Genomic DNA, 21,046 nt, shown 5'->3' with positions numbered 1-21,046 from the left:
CAAATAGAAGCACTTTCATTCCTTCACTCTACATCTGTAACAAGAACTCTTCTTATCAGTTTCCCTACGTACACAAAAAGCAAATAATTTGCTCTTCCAGCCATCTTAGTTCAACCACCCTTAGCTCTTCTTCAAGCTTGCCCAATATCTTTTTGGGGGTTTCTCTGGGAACAAAAGGGTATTGTAACGGTGGCAGAGAACCACACATTGCATACTGCTTGCACGATAAAATCTCTACAGGCATGCAGAGCACCACCAGACTTGGACTGGCCTCAGCATCCATGCTGAAACACGTATAAATTCACCACACAGGCTTTTACCCACAGATCTAATAAGGCTAACAGAGGAGCACTTGCAAATTCAACAAGGAATGAGAAGTAGGGAAAAGGAACAATACCATAGGTCTATGCTAGTTTCTGAAGAAGCAACGTCCCCTGCAATACCCCAAAAGGAACAGCAAGTGACAACGCAGCTGGGGTTGTAGCCTAACTTTATTGAAGTTTCCTACTGGTTTTCAGTAACTCCCAAATGAGGGGTTCAAAAAGTCAGCAAAAGGAAAGAGGATTTATCTAAAGGTCACATTCAAATGTTTCTAAACAAGCGATTATTTTCAATCCCAACCTCTTTGGTATCGACTGGAACTTTGCCTGAGAAAATGGTTTCGGGACTCTGCCCACTGGTTTGTTTGTACAGTGGTACGGGAAATATGTAAATAGATTAAATATATGACAAAGTGCCAAGCGTTTGAGAATGTCTGTATACCCATTTCTGTAATATTCTCTGCTACACAATCGCAACTGCCAGAGCCTAACTCTACAGAAGTCAGCACCAAAATCCCCTCTGAAAACAGACACCATGCGGTGTCTGACGAGCTTGTTTGCCATCACCTCAGGACCATCACACATGTTCACACATTATCAGCCTTTGCTCAGAATGAAGCTAGTCTGAAATTACATTAAGTGCCACACACCAGGCTACAGATACAATAGGTGACAGCCCAGGAGAAAGCATGTTCAATGCCTGGTTTATTTTTCTGTTCACATTTGGGTAATCATTTCTCTCTGCCATTCATAAATTATCACGTCTCATGACAAGAATTCAAATTTGGAGCCCTAACCTCCCTCTCTATAAACATACTGCCCGGTCAGATCTAACCTAACAGATCTGAGCGGAGAGCTCTTTTACCCAAAGTGAGAGGTGTTCTTGCAATTGTAGTTAGGCTCAAAGTTTAAAACAAACAAAACACAACAAAAAACCACACACACACACACACCCCAAAACCCAAACCAAACCAAAAACCACACACACACAAAACAAAACCCCAAACCAGTTCAGCTCACTACAGGACCTAATTCTTGGTGTTAATCTTTCTCATTTAAGGTTCAGTTCTTCAAACCCAAGGATATTCATTAGTCAGCTTAAACCTTTTCCCATCTATCAATCAATTTCAGTTGCTTGAGCAAAGAAATTTAACAAGCTATCAAAGCTGAAACAAAGAAATGAAAGCTTTCCTAAAAAGATAACATGATAGGACATATACTTTCTTCTCTATAAGGGCATACAAACTTGAGCGTTCACTTCAAGAGAATTTATAAGAAACATTATTTTTCATAGATGATTAACACTTTATACTTGCAGCTCTACTAGGGCTAGTCAAGTTCTTCTTCCTTGCCAGAGGATTCAGAGTTTGCCCAGTAAAAGAAAGGCTCTGACCCAAGCAGAAAGGAATATATTCTAAAATAAAGACTCGCTGAAAAAGGGAGATTTACACTACTAACAGCACAGCTCTCAAGCCACGCGGGTAAATTTTAACATTTATATCCCTGCTAACTAGAGACAGGCTCAAACCAAAACCACAAATATGGAGAAAGTCTGAACCCAGATCAGAATTTTATAGCTCACACCCCGACTCTTCTCTTAACAATGGCTGGAAAATGCTTTTCAAAACTCCTAGAATATTTGTTCCATACACAGGAAATGAGTTTAATAGTACATCTTTGGGGATTAACTTTGTTTAGCTGTCCAAGCCTTTGATTCAAAGCCTGTAGATAGTATTGCTTTAGCTGTTACACAGAAACGGACATATTTCCTGATGGGATGCCTCCCTTGCTCACATGGTCATTCACCTTAATCCCTGTTAACTTTATAGGATGCTATACTGCACATATCATTGGCTGTAAAGGAAGTCCTTTACACATGTTTCTTGGCCTTCCTCTATTCACAGCATGAAAATGGTGAAGATAAATATACTGCTGAAGCATGGGAATTAGGAAGTTGGCTAAAAAGCATTACATTCTTACAGAGGAATTCTTCATTTCTAGACAACAAAAAGCAGCTCCCGAGGATGAATTTACTGCTTCTCCGCTTCGGCATAGCGAGCTGCATTATGACCCTATAATCCACTGCGAGAAAGGCAGCAGCTGAGAACTGCTCTGCCCCTGGAGCTGTCTGAGATAGCTCTGATTCACCAAATCACTGTTTCCTTTCCAGTTTCCCTGCTGCCTCAAGGAAGGCAGCAAGCAGCGTCACCACACTGTCCTCTTCCCAAAGTGATTCTGCTCCGGAGCTGGGCTATGGTCCACCGTCTTTCCACTCACAAATAGGCACGCAAGGAAGTAGGAGATGTGAAGAGAAATTCTTTACGCTCCAAAAATACATATACGCTACACGTGTTTTTGTTAGCAATCTGTACAGTGTGTATGGTATGTCTAGGCAGTATGTATGATACATACCTGCCTCAAATGTTGTAGTATGGTGTGCTAGCCAATGCGAGATGGCAAAAGGATTCTTGATGATCCACCCCGCTAGTTAGACCACGGTGTGGCTTTGTTTCTCCACCAAGATTTAGTTTCTGAACAAAGCAGCATTTAAATCAAGCTGAGGCAAAGGCAATAGCCGTTAAAATAGAAGTATCTATCACATACACTGATGAGACCTGAGGAAGTGGGAGGGACAGAAAGAAGCACACGGCAACTGCTGAGAAAGTAGGATCTGTTGGCAAAGAAAACTTGAAGTCTCCAAAGGGAGAGGAAAAAAAAAACCAACAAACAAACAACAAATGCCCGTATCTTACACACAGACTGAAGTACAGTAATTCCGGCCAGACTGACCAAACTCTCCAAAACCACTGAGCCGCCAGATTGAAACCATCCTTACATTCAACATTGAGAGTAATCATTGTTAAATACATAATAATGGGTTGTGAGATGCCATTAAATCCTCTTTAGACAGGCAGAATTTGTCTGAATTCCCTTCATATTTATAAGGAGGGGGAGCGGGGAAGCTACAGGCTGGGACGTGTAGGGGTGTGCTCACTGCTGCCAGCCTCATAACAGGACAATAAGTGCCTCTTCAGCACCATACATTTAACTGTGTGCTCTATTGCTTAAAAGAACAAGTGACATTTGCAGCAGAGAACCAGTGGCAACAACTAAAAAGCTTGGGAATATCCATGGCTAACCATCGGTCACCATTTCTAAACATGACCATGGATGATGTATCACTGCCAGCACCACAAGGAGGAGGGAAGAGGTGTTAATTAACCTGTAAACCTGCTCCACTTTGTGCTCCAGATAGTACAAAGGCCCACCAGAATAGGAGGCATAGTTCACCCTCATTATAAGGCTCTCCATTACAAAGCCAGTGCAAACAAAAGCCTACCGCTTTGACTCACCACTCCACTTCAGTTCATTGTAAACATTTTGACATGCATTTCACTCATGTACAAACTGTGCTGCTCTAAAGAATAACCTTCTAGAGAGGGTAATTTCATTATTCAAGCAAACCCCAGAAAAAAGATCATCTCCTTGCAAAGCCTCAAGTCTAGCTGGTGCAGCAGAGCTTGTCTTCAGCTGAATTTTTAACTAACATTTTCCTCCACCCTTTAGTTATGTCTGTGTAGTCCTTTTCATCTAGTAACAGTGGTAAAAGTCTGTCATTCTCCTCATCCTATATTATTTACCTATTATGATTTATACATATGCTAGCCATAGGCTCTATCCCTATGTTCCTACTAATGTGCACTGAATTTATATGCATGGCCAAAAGCAAAGTACAGCAATAAGCAGGAAGTCTACATCACTTCAATACACGTCCTTGGACGCCACAAGGGGCAGAGATTCAGCTCATATATTAAAAATATGCCCCTTCCACCACCTTCTAACCTTCTCCAAATTCTCATTTGGATGAGTGGGAAGTAAAATGTCTTTTTTCTCCATATGTTAAAACTGCTTTGATTGATACAAACTTTTTAAATTAGACGTCTTGGGCCACTGGATTGTGATGAGAGCTGGACAGTTCAGAAAGACCCCTTTCCAAAAGGATTTCAAGAAGATGACTGTAGAACAAAAGAAGAAAAAATGTAAGAGGGTTTTGGGTTTTTTTTGGCAAAGGGGGATTATATAAGCTCCAACGGGAATTCAAACATTCTTTTTCATTCTTATTTTCTTACTTTTCTCAGGAAAGTAGGTAATAAATACCTGGGTTATTCATAAAAACATAGAAATTAAGTAAGCGTACAGCTGCCATTGAAGTTCTTCATGAACTTTAGATATTTCTCTGTCTATCTCAACAGCTTAGGTAGGTAGAAGGATAAAACCTATCCTCAGTTCCCTGCTGGGGAAGTGGGAAAGAGTGGATAAAACTGGTAGTTTCAAAGAGAAGACAAATGAGACTAAATGAGTGACAAGTGCCTAGCTATCTTGGGTCTCTGTGGAGATTCACATTTGAGCAACCTGAGAAAGGATATACAGCTAAAGACAGGGTCTAGACTAGAATACATGGCTTTCTCTTTCGTGGCTTTCTCGCTTTCTTAAGCCATAAATTCAGAGTTTCAGAGACCAGGTAGCACCACAGCAATGGTTATCCAACTGACCACCCACATCACACCACCTCCCAACTTCACGTCCAAGCCCACAGACCAGTCTTCTAATCTCAGATGACTTCAAAGCCTACCTACCTTGTGATTCTGAGTGCTTAAGAAAGCTGTATGTAACCTATTATCCTACCTCCTTCAGTACAACAGGACTGACATCCTACCCATAAAATCCCAACCACTAAGTAGAGACCCAAGGGGCTACACTAGTCATCCCCGTCAGCAAAGGCATACCCTGTTATCAGAGATGCAAGGATTGCACGGCAAGCCTGTGTCTGAACCACCGAGAGCTTAATTTAGTTCTGCCATATATACCTGGATATAAAATATGGTTCAGCACCAGTTGTTAATAGATAAATCTAAGAAGTGCTGCACTAGAACATGCAAGTTCTAACAGACAAGAGAACTAGTAGTAAGTACTATCAAGATAAAAAACACCAACATAAATTATTTTATGGCTGATGCAAAAAGGATTAAGGGCACAACCCAGGTACCCCATCTCTGCTGCCTGAGCTTCTGATGTGCCCATTTCACCCCATCCCCTTAACAACCAAGTAAATGGTTTTGTTACACATATGCGTGTGAATCCTACGTTCATTTCTTTGACCGTGTCCCCAGTACCAAATGAACCCTAATTTTGCACTTTGCATCTTTTAGTAAACCTGTCTACGTTAGCTGAAGAAACACTCCATCCTCTGCCTACTCACTTTTTCAGCCTCCTTTCAGAAGAAAAGTCTAGCTTTTCTATCTAGGATCTAACCAGCCCTCCCTTGGCTTCTTTCTTAAGAGCACATTTTCACCCAGTCTGAGGGGAGTGCATTTTGCTCATTCCTGTTTGATATATTTATTGTGAGACAGGATCATATGAGACTGAAGGCCCAGAAAGCCCCATGCTGTGTACCTTGCATAAAATGTACTTTCCTTTACGCTAGAAAAAGGCTTACATGACATATAGTTTTTATAAATATATATCTATGAAATTTTGAAAGTAGGCAAAAAACATTATAATATCATAAGGTGGCAAGGAATACAAAAGAAGAAAAAAGCCACAGTGAATAGAATCCTTTTTTATATTAAAAAAAGCCCTATGCTTAACACAAACTCCTTCATGAATTCTCTTTATACTTGCAGCAACACGAATTCACCATTCTGCTGACACTGTTGCTGACGCTACTGAAAAAGTCACCCAAGAAGGCTCATTTTAAAATAAAACTTTACAAGAAGACGAAACGCAGATTTGTAACAGAACGCTTCCTTTTACTTAATCACAGCATCATTACTGGGATGGTATAAAGTGCACTTGGACTTCTTAATAGATTTAATGATAAAGACGTAACTTTTTTAAGCTAACTGCCACAAAGACATCCAGTTAAGAGAGAAATATCTTATAGTTACCCAAAAAATCCCCCCACAAAATTATTTAATACCAACAAACAAGAGATTCCTGCAGTAACTTGGTGTTTCTAATATTGCTATTAATTTTTAATACTACCTTCAGATTCCATTCACCGAAGTCACTGAGGGATTCTTAAGTGTTTACAGGCATCAGTCAAACAAGGAACCTTTTCAGCTCTTTGCCCTTATAATCACGAGGTATAAACTTTCAACTTCCATACAGAAGATATTTTTAAAATGAAGAGTGCATTTCCCAGAATAATGATGCTCTAATACCAAACAGCAGCTCAGTTATTTTGTGTTAAGAAACCAAAGCCCTTCTTACACAATTTCAAAGCAGCAGCTGTGACTTTGAAACTAGGAATTCATCCTGGCCACCTGCTTTAAAACTAGCCAAAATAAACGTGGTGGGATGGTTCCTGTGGACAACCATGGGATGGCAGGGTCGCACAGGTTGTTTGCTGTTAGGGCTTTAGGTCCTAGAGATCACTCACTTCTCCAGGATCTTGTCTGGACGAGGACCTTGGGATCCAGCCGCATTCGAAAGCTGGGTTAATTATTAAGTGCTAGATTGCGGTACTGTTACTCATGAGGAGCAAAACTTCATTGCACAGTTGAGATGTGTTGGTCACATCTCATTCACACATGGCACACGCATGCCATTCACACTATGATGTTTTATTCCCACAGCAGATGACCCTTTTCAATCAGTTGGCAAGCAGTATTATGGTCTGGCTTGTAAGGTATTGTTTTCTTTGAATAAAGGGTTTGTTTTGCTGTTGGTTTGGGTTTTTTAACATACCCAAACCCACCCATAATAGCAGTAACAGTAAACTAAAAGTGATGACTTTAAAACCTCAAACTAGCCCACTTTTTCTAGCCTTAATGAATGCACAAACATTGCAAAAACCAGTGCCCACCAATGCAACTTAGTGGAACATGAGATCTTCCCAGATTCACAGCCGTAGCTAACGTAGCATAGCACACCTCCGGAGATATTTCAGGGCCTAATCCTGCTCTCAGCAGAGTTAAGGGAGAGTTAATGGACTTCAACAGTAAAAGAATTTGGCCCACAAAGACTCAGCATTAAAAAGAAAGCATATTTTGCATTAACCTGAAAATAATCCCCGTCAGAAAACTATACTAGAAAGTACTACATAAGAAAAAGAAACTTTTAATATTTAAAAACATACAAACATGTTCCTAAAAGTTTATTTTAATATAACTTTGCTAAAGGGGGGAAGGCATAGTTTAAAAAAAAAAAAAAAGAAAAAATTAAAATCAGGTCACTGCTAAGCATGCTACATTCCTTCCACTTTCTACTCCTTTTTTTGCCTTGCTTTCAGCCTTTGCACACCCGTTTCAGACAAAGTAACCTACTGGAACGCTAGCAGTGCCAAGGTGGAAATATGCTCCTCTCCTTACGGTCAGCAAAGGACACACACCTTGATCTTCAAGGAAAAGCCTCTGGATGGTGCAGCATAAAAGGCTGCTGCAAGTTTATCTTGTCTCTCTTTTTTTTTTTTCTTCTCCTATAAATTACTCCTACTTTTGATGTCTATTCTTGCTCTTAAAAAAAATACATACATCAGGTTAAGATGAAAACTGCCCACACGACAAGTTTGCGTTTACAAGCTTAAGAGCAAGTTTCACTTGAACACAGGTCAATGCCGCTTTAAGAAAACATCACATACCAAAAAAATCACACATGGTTAGAACACATCACGAGCAGAGAGGAATTGTGGACTCAGTCTGTGAGGCACCGAGCCAGGCTGAGAAGCCCTTTGAAGTTAGAAAAACATCCTCTGGTCAGAGCACATTTGTGAAACCGTGGGACAGGCGCTTTAAACAACATTCACTCCGAGATCACCTGCGGTGTGCCAGTGGATTGGCGCCTGTGTAACCTCAACAACGTAACCCTTTATATCCCACAAAGATCGCTCACTCCAAAAGCTGTCCCATCAGTAGCACACAGTCAAAAAAAACGCGTGGCAAAACCTGTACCGTTTCACCCTCTGCACAACAGAGCCAGGTGGTTCCTACTGGAATGGGAAGTTTGGTTAAAGCCTGCTGTGAACAGGACGCAGGCAACGGGAGAAAGGGCGCTTTACCTGGACAAAGCAGCACTGGCACGGAAGGAAGGCATCATCACCCTGCAAGAAGGGCCGCCGCAAACCAGTGTTGCACGAAACTTAGAATACAGTTTGGCATGCAGATGGGTATGACACGAAATACTCACTGTTAGTCACCATCGGCATGAGAAGAAAGATTCCTGGCTGTGGATGGCTAAGCCCAGGTCATACACACCTCCCCCCCCCCCCTCATCTACAGAGGGATGAGGCTGAAGATCAGAGGCCTGCTTTTACAGATGAGTTACTTCCCTCCACCCAGTTCTGCCCTCAGCTATTAACACCCAGCCCAGTGGCACCAGTATGCTGCGCCAACACAATCTCAAGCCAAATCCTAGCCCTGGCCTGGGCTGTGTCTCAGACTGGCACGCATCTCAGAAAAGAGTCTCTGTACATATTTCTAGCTGAAGGCAGAACTGGTTATCCGTTCCTGATACTACTGGATATTGTAACTGATACACAGTATCAGCAGATTTTGAATAGATGGCATGTCTATTGAGAGCAGGGCAGGAGGAAGCCTCACCCTGCCTATGGGTAGGGCTCCTGCTGATAGCAGGAGACACTCTGACTGTACAGTAGGCCAGGACCCTTTCCTTGCTTCAGACATACCCCTAAAGGCACGACATTAGCATTTTTCTTGTCTTCTGTATTTGACAAGCCTTCCTATTTTCCCCAGTGGTGGTGAAAATCTCCTCATCCTTTTGAGGAGACCAGGACTTTAGCTGTTGCCATCAGAAACACACAGGAGGAGGCTCAGATTACCGGTGCGGAGATAATAAGGGACCTCAGCCTTTTTGCTGCTCCCACAGGACATTACCTATTGTCTGCTGTTCATTTACTGGCAAATCTACAGGGCTTCCCACTGCAGCATCTTCGGTTTCTGTCTTGCCAAAATGGGGAAAATCAGAGGTGGCCTTAGACTAAGGGTAAATTTTTTTAGCAGAGGTTTGTTCTGTGCTTAAACAGCACCCGTATGTTTACTGACTAAGCACGGGGAACACCTGCATGCCCCACTCTAGCTGGGCCCTCCTGGAGAACAGCAAATGTCCAAGGACACAGTGCTACTTCAACGTGCCTTGCTTTTGACTTTCATCACACAGTTCTCACAGAAATTGATTTCTTTTTTTTTTTTTCTGAATTGCATTTTTTTAAGACAAGAAATCAAACAGCACATCTGGAAAAGTGTGCCATCATAAGGTTGATGACCAAATTCCAGGGAAATGTGTATAGCATCAATGAATACAATACTTCCTTTCCAAATGCTGGGGTTGTTCTCTTTCTTTTTTGATACACGTCACTATGTTTTAATCCAAGACTGACTGCCTTTCAAAGAAAAGCCCTGTACAATAGCTTAGGAGGAAGAGATCTCATTTACTTCTTTATGCTGTGCATTAGTCCAGAGTTAAGAGATTTTGTGTGCTTCCTATTGGTCATAAATAAACGATTAAAAACAGCCTTAGAGTAGAAGGGGGAAAAAAAAAAAAAAAAAAAAGGAGAATGAGACTGTGGTGCAATACTTTAGCAAACCAATCTAATTAGATAAAAAACACTTCCATACAATAAAAATGTGGTATTTTAATGGGTATTAAGCAATGCTGTGGAAATAGCCTTTCTGAAAACATGCTTTTTAAACCTATCTGCAAAATTACATTGCTAATTACAAGTGGGAATTTAAGTAGCAGTACAAGTAGGAAAAAACTTTTGTGAACCTGTCATAACATGATCAGATAAACTGCATCTTCCGGGGAAAATACATTGCCATTCCACCAGCAGCTGCTAGATAGAACGACTATTAGTCTCACCACTTGAACCTTCCCTCATCTTCCACTGATGTGGCAGAGAACCCGATACAAAACCACTGAAAGCAATGAGAAGCTTCCCCTCTACTACAGCAGGGCTTTCACATCAAAACATAACAGAGAAATATTGCAGAATTTTTCAAAAAGATAAAGCCAGACTTACCTAACGGCACTGAGTTAGTTTAAAAATATACCTTTAAAAGTAAATTATTTATGGTATTCTGAAAAACTCCTTTTACATACATATCCACATCAGGAACAAGACCTTGCTCATAAGCTTTGCATAAATAAAAATAGCTTTAACTGAGATAACCTATGAAGTTTATCCTCAAAATAAAATTAAATATTCGGGATGGCTAAATGAGGCACAGTTTTTCCATGGGAAAAATATCAAAGTATTATTTATTTTTCTGTAAGTACTTGTTTTGAAAAGCCTTTCCTCCCCACCTGGGCTTCGGCTAAAAGCCACAATCTACATTTAAACAGTGTGTACACTTTAGAAAACTATCAACCATCTTTTTTTAAAGCAGAAGCGTATGAAATTATTTGATCCACTTTTCATATAGAAAGTCTAGGGCTGACCATAAAGAAATAGGCAGGCTCCCAGTATAAACTTACCAGGATTACATCAAAGACCTTCCTCTAGGATCAGACGATTGATTTCTTCAATGCTTTTTAGAATTTCTTCCAGGATATTTTGGGTTATTGCCTTAGACCTTTGCTCAGCTGGAATGACAGATATTCTGTTTGCTAGACTATGATGTTCTGTCTTTATAGGGGAATGAGTGTCTGTAGTTTATACACACGTACGCTATGTGAACAGAGAGAGACTTGGAAAGTTCACAAGCAAAATTATTATTTATTGTTTCAAAAAAAAGAGCAGTTTATTACAGAAACACTGATACAGGCTTAACCGCAGCATCTTATGCAATACAGAGACTGCTTGTTATTCTGTGAGCTCAGGACTGGCGCACTCTATGCTCAGGGAAAATTCCCGCTCCCCCAAACAGGCATTTGTTCTTTATATACATTTAACACATAAGGCTTAGCTTTACAGCTACTACCTTCTCTACCTAACTCTCTTGAAACCAACTGTCCTGGAATTTCAAAAGATTTTTGAGATAGGACAAGAAGCAGCTTAGTCCTTACCTACCACTATCAAACCTTTGGGGAATCAGACAGCAAACTATCTCTAAGGGCAATGCGACACACTACCCACCGTTCTCCTTCCTCCCCCAAGACAAATCTGTCACCTCCGTACCACTCATCATCCGCATCAGAGTATGGATCAAAAGACCCGAGGCTGCTCCCAAATCCCATTTCTCCTGCAAGACAGTACTTTGTTCTGTCACTTCCCTACTGAGTCTATCCCCTTATTTTATGCCTCACAGCATGCGTGGCTGCACCCCAAGATCAAACACCCACGTATGATTTTCTTTCACAGATCTTGAATCACAATGTTATACTTTAATAGGAACCTCAATATACTTAATCCCTCTAAAGCTGCCACAGTAATGCCCCCAAATGCATTAAATTCCACCCTAATCGCAAAACACAAAGTATTTCTCTCGATGGACAGTGCATAGACTGTTCTGACCACATGCCAATCCAACTCCAGGCTAAAGCAAGACACACTGCCAGCATTTGTTAGTTGGAAGCCCAAGGATACAGGGCTGAAAATTCCAGGCACCTTAAAAGTTCTCTGATGCAAATTTTGCTCAAAATATAACTGATCCCCTCCCACATTTTAAGGGAGGATCCCGCATTCTCAAGGGATTCAAGTCTATTACAACCGAAAGCAAGACCGGTAGATGGCACTTTTCAAGGTACAAGCAAGTCACCCTTTCACAGTCAATGAGTTTCAGAGTTCCACAGAATTTTCATATCAAGAAGGGTTATTGGAGAAAATCACCAAACTCGGAGCTTTCACAAAAAGCAGAAAAACTGCTTGCCTGATAAGTCTTGTGAACAAGAATTTGAGTTTATTAACAACAGCTTCAGATTTAAGGCACAACAACTTCTTGTGTACCTTTGGCGGGGACCTTGGTTTGAGACAGGGAACGACAAGGTCTGACATTACCCCAGACAAGAGGTCAGCATGGCTGGATCTTTTAGGTGTATTTTTACAGGGCTCTTCTTGGCCATTGAGGAACTTCTCAGGCACCGATGGCATTTTAGTCTCCTGTGGCCACAGTCTGGTCTTCTGAGGAGCAAAAGGATTTACTCCACCAAAAGTTTTATAGACTAAAACAATAGGATCATTTATTGCCCTATAACATACAATAGGCCACACTACACAAACTAAATCAGTGGTACTCAGTTCCACAGCTATTATAGGACCTCCCAGCATGAGACTGCATTGTTCCCTTCCTCAAACAATTCTATTCTGGAGTAAACCAGAAGTATTTCTCATATACGATGGGCACATATCAGGCCATGTGAGAGACACACGTATGGGTATTAAGTAATCTGGCTGAACACTTACTTGCAGATATAAGCCCGTTTGAAAGCCGGCTCCCATGACAAGCCAATAGACTAGTCCACAGCAGTCTATTTGCCAGACACTAACTATTCAGGACTTGCCAACTCAAAAAAGGATGTCTCTCACATTCAGAAGTGCCATCTCCACTCTGCAAATTACTCTGCAAAATATATGCCGTATTGCTCTGATGACAATAAACCCAGAAGTTTACAAAAAGCAAATGCACTGTATGGCTGTAGCCCTTGCAGAGAGACCAGGACAGCAATAGTTGAACCTACACAAGTCATTTCCCCTCTCTCTTAGATTACGCAGTAGTAAAAGCATCTGCGCCAGCACAGCCCTTTCACCACAGCTAACACCGCTGGCGTTCCACCACTGCAAGACAAATGTCATGAGATATTCCAACACAAACACTCTTTGCTGGCTCAGAAATCAGACACAATGAAGATTTTGCATTTGGAACTTGGTTAATAATTCTTGAATGGAATACAGTCCAACTCAGTCTCCCATAGCTGTAGTTACTCTGTAGGAGTAAATACAAGCTTAGTTTTGCTGCCAGTGTTGGCAGATATGACTAAATAAATTCACAGAGAAAGTCTATTTGACCATTTCTTCACATTAATTTTTTGAACTAAAACTATACCTCATTTTCCATGTAAAGATATCTATAAATATCACATAGCGTGAAAACTCCTGAGTATTCGGAGTAACTAGTATATTAACTAGAAAAGTGGTTTAGTAAAAAAAAAAAAACAAACCACAAAACAAACTTCAAGTATTTTGTACATTTCAACATCTACTATTTACTCTCCAAGCAGGTTTTGATGCTGACATTCATGAAGCAAAATCCATCCACAAGGATTTCTATAAAGGCCAACATCTGCAGCACAGAGAGCAACGTTCCATTTTGATTTAAATATCATCACCGAACAATTATTTCCCCAACTTCGGAAAAACTCTTACAAAGTTTCAATACTCAAGAGACTTCTCTTTCCTCTGTTCATAACCCAATTCAAAAGAGACCATAAAAGTCAACTAAGATCTTCTTCTGAAGGGTGCCTACAAATAGCCACTTACCGAGCTCCTCCTGGGTCTTATTACAGATCTCACAAAACCTACAGAAAATCCTTCTGTTAATGAATGCTGCTGTAAAAAACATTCCCATATGTCGATAATCATGTGCTACAAATTTCCCATTTTTGTTATAAGCAAAGTTTTAGTGTAAGCCTGGACTAAATTATTTACATTTAAGTCATTAAAGAATGTAACATATTGTTGTTATTTTTCATCCCAATTTATGGAAGAAAACCTACTCCATAAGCAAGGCCTTCTCATTCAGAAGAATTAAGGTTTCACTAAGCCAAGGGGGACTATCAGTAGCCCAACAGACATGGCTTGTATCACTTACATGAGGACTTCACCCAGCTACTACACAGAATTTGCTTCCTTCTTACAAACATCAACCTAAGTAACTCCACTTTAGAGGCATGGGAGAAAGAGGGTTGTTAGAGATCAAAAAAAAGTTACTTTAACGAGATTGCTTGCAGAAACTTCACGGGCCATTCAGCTTTCCAATCAACATGCCAAATTAAAAGTGCACCACATTAAATCTGAAACACCTATAAAACAAGCCCTGATGAAATACAGACTGTCTTCAGTCCACGTCCTCCATATGGCTCCAGCAAAGTCAACTTTTAATTTCATAACACAAAATATTTAATTTATGCTTTTCTTCATATGTCAATTTAACCTCCGGCACATAGCTTTGAAACCATGTAAGGATGCCTAACACTTTCCATATGGCAACCGAATTGTGGCTTTTAATTGCACCAACTGGTATCATTCAAGGATAATTCCCTTGGAATCCAGCTTTCTGCTACAGTATTGGCCAATCCACTAATCTCATCACCATGGCACTAATACTTTCAGAGACTCTTTGATTGTTAATATTCATATTATAATTTTCCCAAACCAGAGCTGTCAAGATATACTATGTGCACCACTAATTAAATTATCTTGGTTTGTTGGCACCAAATTTCAACACTAAATAAGATTCTGCTTCTCTCTCTTTCAGTACAAAGTTTGGCAATTTTATTTTAAATGCCATGCACAATATTTTGTGCATCAAAATATTTTTTTTAGTCATACCAATATCTGGCACTGCTGAGTCTGTTGTTTCTTTTAATCCTCAGAGTCAATACAAATAATTATCTATACAATACTGACATTAATGTACTTCAAAATATTTCCGTTTAAAAGATCGCTTCATGCAGTCACACAAGATAGGACCCAAGGAAGTTTTAATTGCTCTTGTCACCATATCAGTACGAAGGCAGTCTTTCAAATGTCATTCTACCCATGAGATGACCCCAAAGTAGTGCTACAATTAAATCTTCCACTTCAACAGCCTTTACGCCATAGTAGATACATACCACTAAAAAAAGTCTCTTTTCTGTTTATTATTTTCATTTTGGACAGATGACCTACCCAGCTGTGTCTTCCATAAGGCTATGTATTTTTATATGCACACACACACATGCTATTTAACAGTGGGGGACTGGGAAGGGCTTTTTTTTTTTGAAGAAAGCTCATGCTGGAGGAGCAGTGAAGTTGACACTGGCGTAGTCTCCTCTCAGCCATGCAAGGAATGCCCATTAATGTCACTGGCAGTTACAGGCACAGAACAAATGGAGAACAAGCCCCACCTCCGAAGCAGTGATGTGCCTCAGCATTTCATACTGTATTATTCCCAGACCAGATACTCAACTCTAATTACTATCAATTAGGGTTGAACATGAGGATCACTAGCACTAAAGAGCCCAGCAGCAGTGGTAAGCTAAAGTCTTTTCTATTTTACCTAAAATGATCACTTACAACTTGGCTCACTGTGAGCTGATTTGAAATTTAATTAAAAATATGAGTTTTTTTCCAATCCCAAGCACAGATCTCAATGAGACAGCGTAAGAAACTAGTAAAATTTCTTATGGCTTTGAAGATAAAAGTAAATTGAACTAAGCAAGTGTCATATTTAATATTTTCCCCTCTAGCATAGAACTACTTCTCAGTTAAATAAATAAATACATGAATATTTGCAAACAATGTTGATCTCCAAAAATAGTCTGTAAAAGTAAACACACCGAATAAATTTAAACTTAAGAATTATACAGGATAATCCACAATGTCAGAAAACCTTTCCAGGCACAAGTTAACTCATTCTTAAAGCAGTAAAACAAGTGTATTCACTTGCTCTAACAGATTTACAGCCCCAGTGGTTTCAATTAGCTTTGAAACTAGAAGATGACTCTGGACCTCGTACTTTTCATGGATGCAACAGAATTCCTTTTTTCTTTAATTCTGCATGATGTGGAAGGCTGCAGCACTAGCCCTCAGCCTCCACAGTAATTAAAACATTTAGAGCAGAGCAGCCCCTGCTGGGCAGGTGGCAATGGTTTAATGAGATCAGAGCTCCTAGCCCAGAACAGAAAGTTGCATACACACCAGAAGTGCATATTTCAGATATAGTCCCCTTCCCCTGGCTCATGCCTTCACCACCAATTTACTATGAGATCCTTCTCAGATAACTGATGCATTTGGCAAGAGCTAGACACTAGTTACTGTTCTTCCAGTTAATTGGAGGGGGGAAGACACAAATGGGCAGGAGATGACATGGACAACATGTCAGCAGAGGGAAGTCTGCTCTAACTAAGAAACTCTCAAAACTTCAGTTCAGGAAGAGAAAAAGTGTTGTATTCTTGAACCCTCCTTGTGTCAAACACTCCCTCAGTGAACTGATGTAAAGACCTCCCCTCCACAACTACTGTGAATTCAGTCATTCTATAGAGGAGTACAAAAGAAATTTTATTGCTTTCCTGTATTACTCACTCATTCCTCTTGTAAAATGCTACATGAATCCCCCTGAACTTCAGTGTCATCTCCCCTGGATGACCAACATCAGCAAAACAGTTCAGTGTGTCTGTTCTTGAGGAAAACAGCCGTCCGACTACAACCAAGACGGAAATTTTGGCTTATCTAGAGCAACGTAAATCAGATTTCACTATTGCATTCAAGTTCTAATCAAAATGATTCAAAGCTTTGATGTTTCAGACTTGGAAGCAACCAAGTGCTCTCCTCTCCCATCAAAAGGTCTTTGGAAGTACACTGGATTTCACCAAACAGGGCCCTACATACAAACGAAACCACCATCAACAAAACTATGGTTAAGGATTCCTAGGAGGAAAATTATTTCTAGGACCATTATTTTTTTAAAAGTCATCTGCATTCAGAGAAACATCCAGTTATTTTCATCAGTGTTTGATCTAACTCCTTCTGCCATAAGTCACAAGCGTGGCAATTAGGACCTATTTCAGGGGAAAAAACACGTTTTAAGGAGAAGCCAAAGTTTCGGCTGTGACACAGTAAAACTGTACCATTCCACAGAGCCTTGTAAGCTAATTGAACATTTTAGGAGGAATTTTGAAGTAGTAAGGAGAAGAGCCCTTGGTTGATTCAAGTGCAACAGTACTACATTATTGCGGAATACAAAACTGTCCCACACAGTCCCATATGACTAACTATTAGCAGAAGTGACTGGTATTTCTACATCTTGAGGTGAATAAAGAGCCAAGAGGTTAGGCTACAATTTGCTTTGTATCTTGGTATAATTATACAAGAGATCAAAGAGATCTCAAAAGAGAAACGGTCATGCAATCTCAGTTATGGAGTCAATAGCTGTGACTCCACAATCCTTGTCAAAAAGACTGTACATATGGCACATCTGGTTCCAATGCAGGATTAGAAATGCATCCTTCCACATTACCAAAAGTTCATATTTTAAAGGAACTTTAATGTAGCTGTCACAGTGTGCCTGTAACAGGATGACAATTAAACTAAATCAATTAGCAGGCTATAGATGCATACTACCAAATATATTAGGCAATAAATTGCTAATATTTTCAAACATTCAGAAACAGCTCCATCAGGATGACAGTAAAAAGCCTCATGGGAACAGTGCTTTTAAACATACTTAAACCTATTTACAATTTTATAATGTATTAAACTGTAGACTAATTTTTAGTTAATGGCTTGCTAATTGCTGAGCTATCATGAGGAGGACACCTTGAGTAAGAAGAAAAATACTGTTCTACTGTCATTCCAGCTGAGCAGACCTCATGGAACTGAAAACTGAAGAGCTTTGTGAATAGCAAAATATCTTTGACAAAAGATTTTTTTTTTCCTATTTTCAGAAAGCAAACTGTCTTTGTGGAAGAAAACATATTTCACAAAGCTAAAGTCAGAGTTTTGGACCTTTAACTCTTGTATTTTAAACCTATGTTTAGTTTGATGAGTTGAGCTTCTTTCCGAGAAAATACGTATATGAAAGACAAAATGTATCTAAAAAGCTTGACTCACAAAAATGGGGATAATGAAAAATAATTAAAAGCACATGTTTTTACTCATTGCATCTGTATGATACATGTGTGTACCTTTATTAACAAGAACTTCTTTCTTTGGACACATTGTCTCCAAGTAAAGCACAACAAAAATCACTTCAACCGACCATACCTGCAAGTTGAACATGAAGTGATTCTGCTGATCAATTACAAACGCTTAATATCAGTATCTTACTCCCTTCGCCTTACTTCTAGTGACTCCCAAACAATTTATTCTCCTCTAAACATAATACTGGTGGAATCTAAAAAGTCATCATTAGCTTTTCCTACATGACACATATTCTACACCCCACCTAAAATGAAGATTCTCCACCTACAAGTTAATTTTTCCTGAGACATGAGACATGTCCAGGCTTCTGACAATAAAACTGGTGGCTAACAAAGCAAAGAGCCTGCAGGAGGTTTGGTAGCCCTGCTCTGCTTGTGCTTTCAGAGCCACATTCCTTGCTGGGAAGCACAGATTCCAATCTCCCCATCTCTCAGGTTACTTTTCCACTGATGAAGCTTTCAGGGCTTGATCCAAAGCTCACGGAAGTCAATGGGAGTCTTTCAGTAAACATCAATAAGCTCCGGATCATACCCTGAAACGCTATGAGGACCATATCTAAGAACTGTTAAGTTTGTTTACCTCCCATCATGCCTTTTTGTTTAAAGAGACAACATTGAAAAAAAAAACCAAAACAAACACTTCCACCAGCCCAACTTTACAGGGGAGGACGGGAGGAAAAAGAAAGGGTGGAAAGTGACCAGTGTGGTAACTGCCAGGACAAGTGACATGTGCAGTAACTCTTATGAAGAAAGTCGGCCACACATTATTAGCAAAGAGCAAATAAATAACAATACACTCTTCGGGGACTTCTCCTTTCCTGAATTCCTCTGCCAAAATGTCACAGACAAAGTTGTGCACCAATCAGGGTTCACAAGCTTGCGCACATTGGCAGGGTGCTGGGCTTTTCCCAGAGATTCTCTGTTTGTTCCTGTTTGTGAAGGGTTTTGTTCTAACCGTACTGCCCAGACGCTAGCAGGCAGGTCCCCTTACTCCTCTGGCTTTTTGTACCAGCCCCAAGTTTGCTCTGCAGCTCCTAACTTCATCAAAAGGCTGAAGAAAACCACCCACGGGGCAGCCCCCTGGAGCAGCATTAGGGCAAAGAAACCCCTTCCTTTGCACAACCGACCCTTGGGAGGGAGAGAGGGATGTAGAAAGAGCTTTTGGTTTTCCCCGTTTCAAAAAGCAGGGGCGGGGGAGGGTGGGGGCAGCGAGGAAGCTGACATACCCTGCTGGCGCTGGAGAGCCTGCAAACAGCCCGGTGCTGGCAGCCCTGCGGGAGTCCCGAGCTGCTGCCTCCGCTGCTGCTGCCCCCGGAGTATTTCTGCTTCACCATCCAGTCCTCCAGCCCTTTGCGAGCCAGAGAGGCGTTCACCGCGAAACTATCACCTAGAAAAGAGGAGACAATGCCGCCGCTGAGCCGCCCGCAGAGCCCGCCCGGCCCCCGCGGCCATCCCCGCTGCCTCCCGGCCACGGCTGGCCGCGGATCCGCGGAGGAGGGCGGGGGGGGGGGGGGGATGGGGATGGGGACCGGGACCGGGACCGGCAGGCAGCAGGCAAACCGCGGCGGAAAGTTGAGGGGAGAGGGCAGGGGGACGGGGGCAGTCCCCCGGAGCGGGGATAAGGAAGGCGTTCAAAGTTAGTGGCAGTGAGGAGACATCCCTACCTTCTGGACTTTCTCGGGGTTTACAAACGGCAGCTAGGCAGATCCGGAGGAAAGTGTGTGAGGGAAATAATAAAGGAAGATCATTAGACACCGGTATAAAATCACAGCAACAAACCGAGTAAAATCCCAATCAGGGGAAGGGGCAAAGGAAGTAGCAAGTGAAAGGAACTAACCATGTTTCGAGTGAAGTTTCCCCATCTCTCTGCATTGATCTGCAATTACGATTCATTTGACTGTTTTCAGTAGGGTCAGGTTCGGTCGTTGATTATTTTTGTAGCTGTATAAAATCCCAGCGTGTTTAGAAATCCATGTGGTCCGCTTCTCCCTGCTAAACGCACAAGCGAGATCAAATCTCAGCTCCTCTCCTGCAGCACGGTCCGGCGTCCCCCTCTCCGCTCCAGTCTTCCTCCTCTCTCCTCTCTTTCCCAAAGACAGAGGCGGTTACAAAAGACCTTACTTCACCCACCGGGGAACATGATTGACACCTCATTGAGATTAGACCACTTGCAGGCAGCCTCCGCCTTCCCATTGGGCCGCGGCGGCAGATGAAAGGGGAGAGTGAGCCTTTTGGAGGCTCCAAAAAAAAAAAAAAAAAAAAAGGAAAGAAAGAAAAAAAAAAAAAAAGAAAAAAGGAGCAGCCAGGGCGCGTTTCACTTCCAGCCGGGCACGGGCGGCGGGGCCGGCCCCGCTCCGCTCCCCGCGCAGCCCCGGGGGCGCCGGGCAGACAATGCGCCGCGCTGCGCCCTCCGGCCCCCGCCTGGCCCGCCCGCGGAGCCCCGCGCTGCTGCCGCCGCCGCCGCCTGGCCCGGGCTGCCCTCCCGCAACCGCCGCCAGCTCCGGCCCGGCCCGGCCCGGCCGGGGGCTCCCGGGGCCGCCCCGCCGCCCTCCGCAGGCTGCACCGCCCGCGGGGCGCTGCCCCCTCCGTTCGCGGAAAAGCAGCTTTTCCACGCGGGCCGAAAGGTTCTCCCTCCCAGCCGCCACCCTTCGGGGATGCAGAAGGGGTCCGGACGCCCCGCACGCCTTTTGCGGTGTCCGCCAACCGCCTGCCATCGCCCCCGGCACGCGGCTGCGGCGACAAAGCGCTGCTGAACCCCTCGTGTCCCCACTTAGCAGTATCCTGACTGCGAAGGAAGCCAGCGTGTCTGGAAAAGCAGTTGTTCTATTGACTTAGTCCTGCAAACTGTTTTTCACGGGCATTTCTGCGTG

The 21,046-nt window shown here is 42.0% G+C and overlaps 1 protein-coding gene across 2 annotated transcripts in view; it reads right to left on the bottom strand.

The window, feature by feature from the left end:
• The window catches only part of NKD1 (NKD inhibitor of WNT signaling pathway 1), a 107,314-nt gene extending 87,041 nt beyond the window's left edge, over positions 1 to 20,273 (bottom strand). For both annotated transcript variants that reach the window (XM_074583101.1, XM_074583102.1), the window contains exons 1-3: positions 20,014 to 20,273; positions 19,841 to 19,873; positions 19,403 to 19,563 (exon numbers count right to left, since the gene is read on the bottom strand). In XM_074583101.1, the coding sequence (XP_074439202.1) occupies positions 19,403 to 19,563; positions 19,841 to 19,873; positions 20,014 to 20,038 (219 nt within the window). In that variant the 5' untranslated portion in view covers positions 20,039 to 20,273. The remainder of the gene's footprint in view (positions 1 to 19,402; positions 19,564 to 19,840; positions 19,874 to 20,013) is intronic.
• Between the last annotated feature and the right edge of the window lie 773 nt (positions 20,274 to 21,046).

This window comes from Larus michahellis, chromosome 4 (genome assembly GCF_964199755.1).
Source record: "Larus michahellis chromosome 4, bLarMic1.1, whole genome shotgun sequence".
NCBI lineage: Eukaryota > Metazoa > Chordata > Aves > Charadriiformes > Laridae > Larus > Larus michahellis.
Note: the sequence above shows the minus strand (reverse complement) of the source record. Positions and strands in the feature narration are given on the sequence as shown.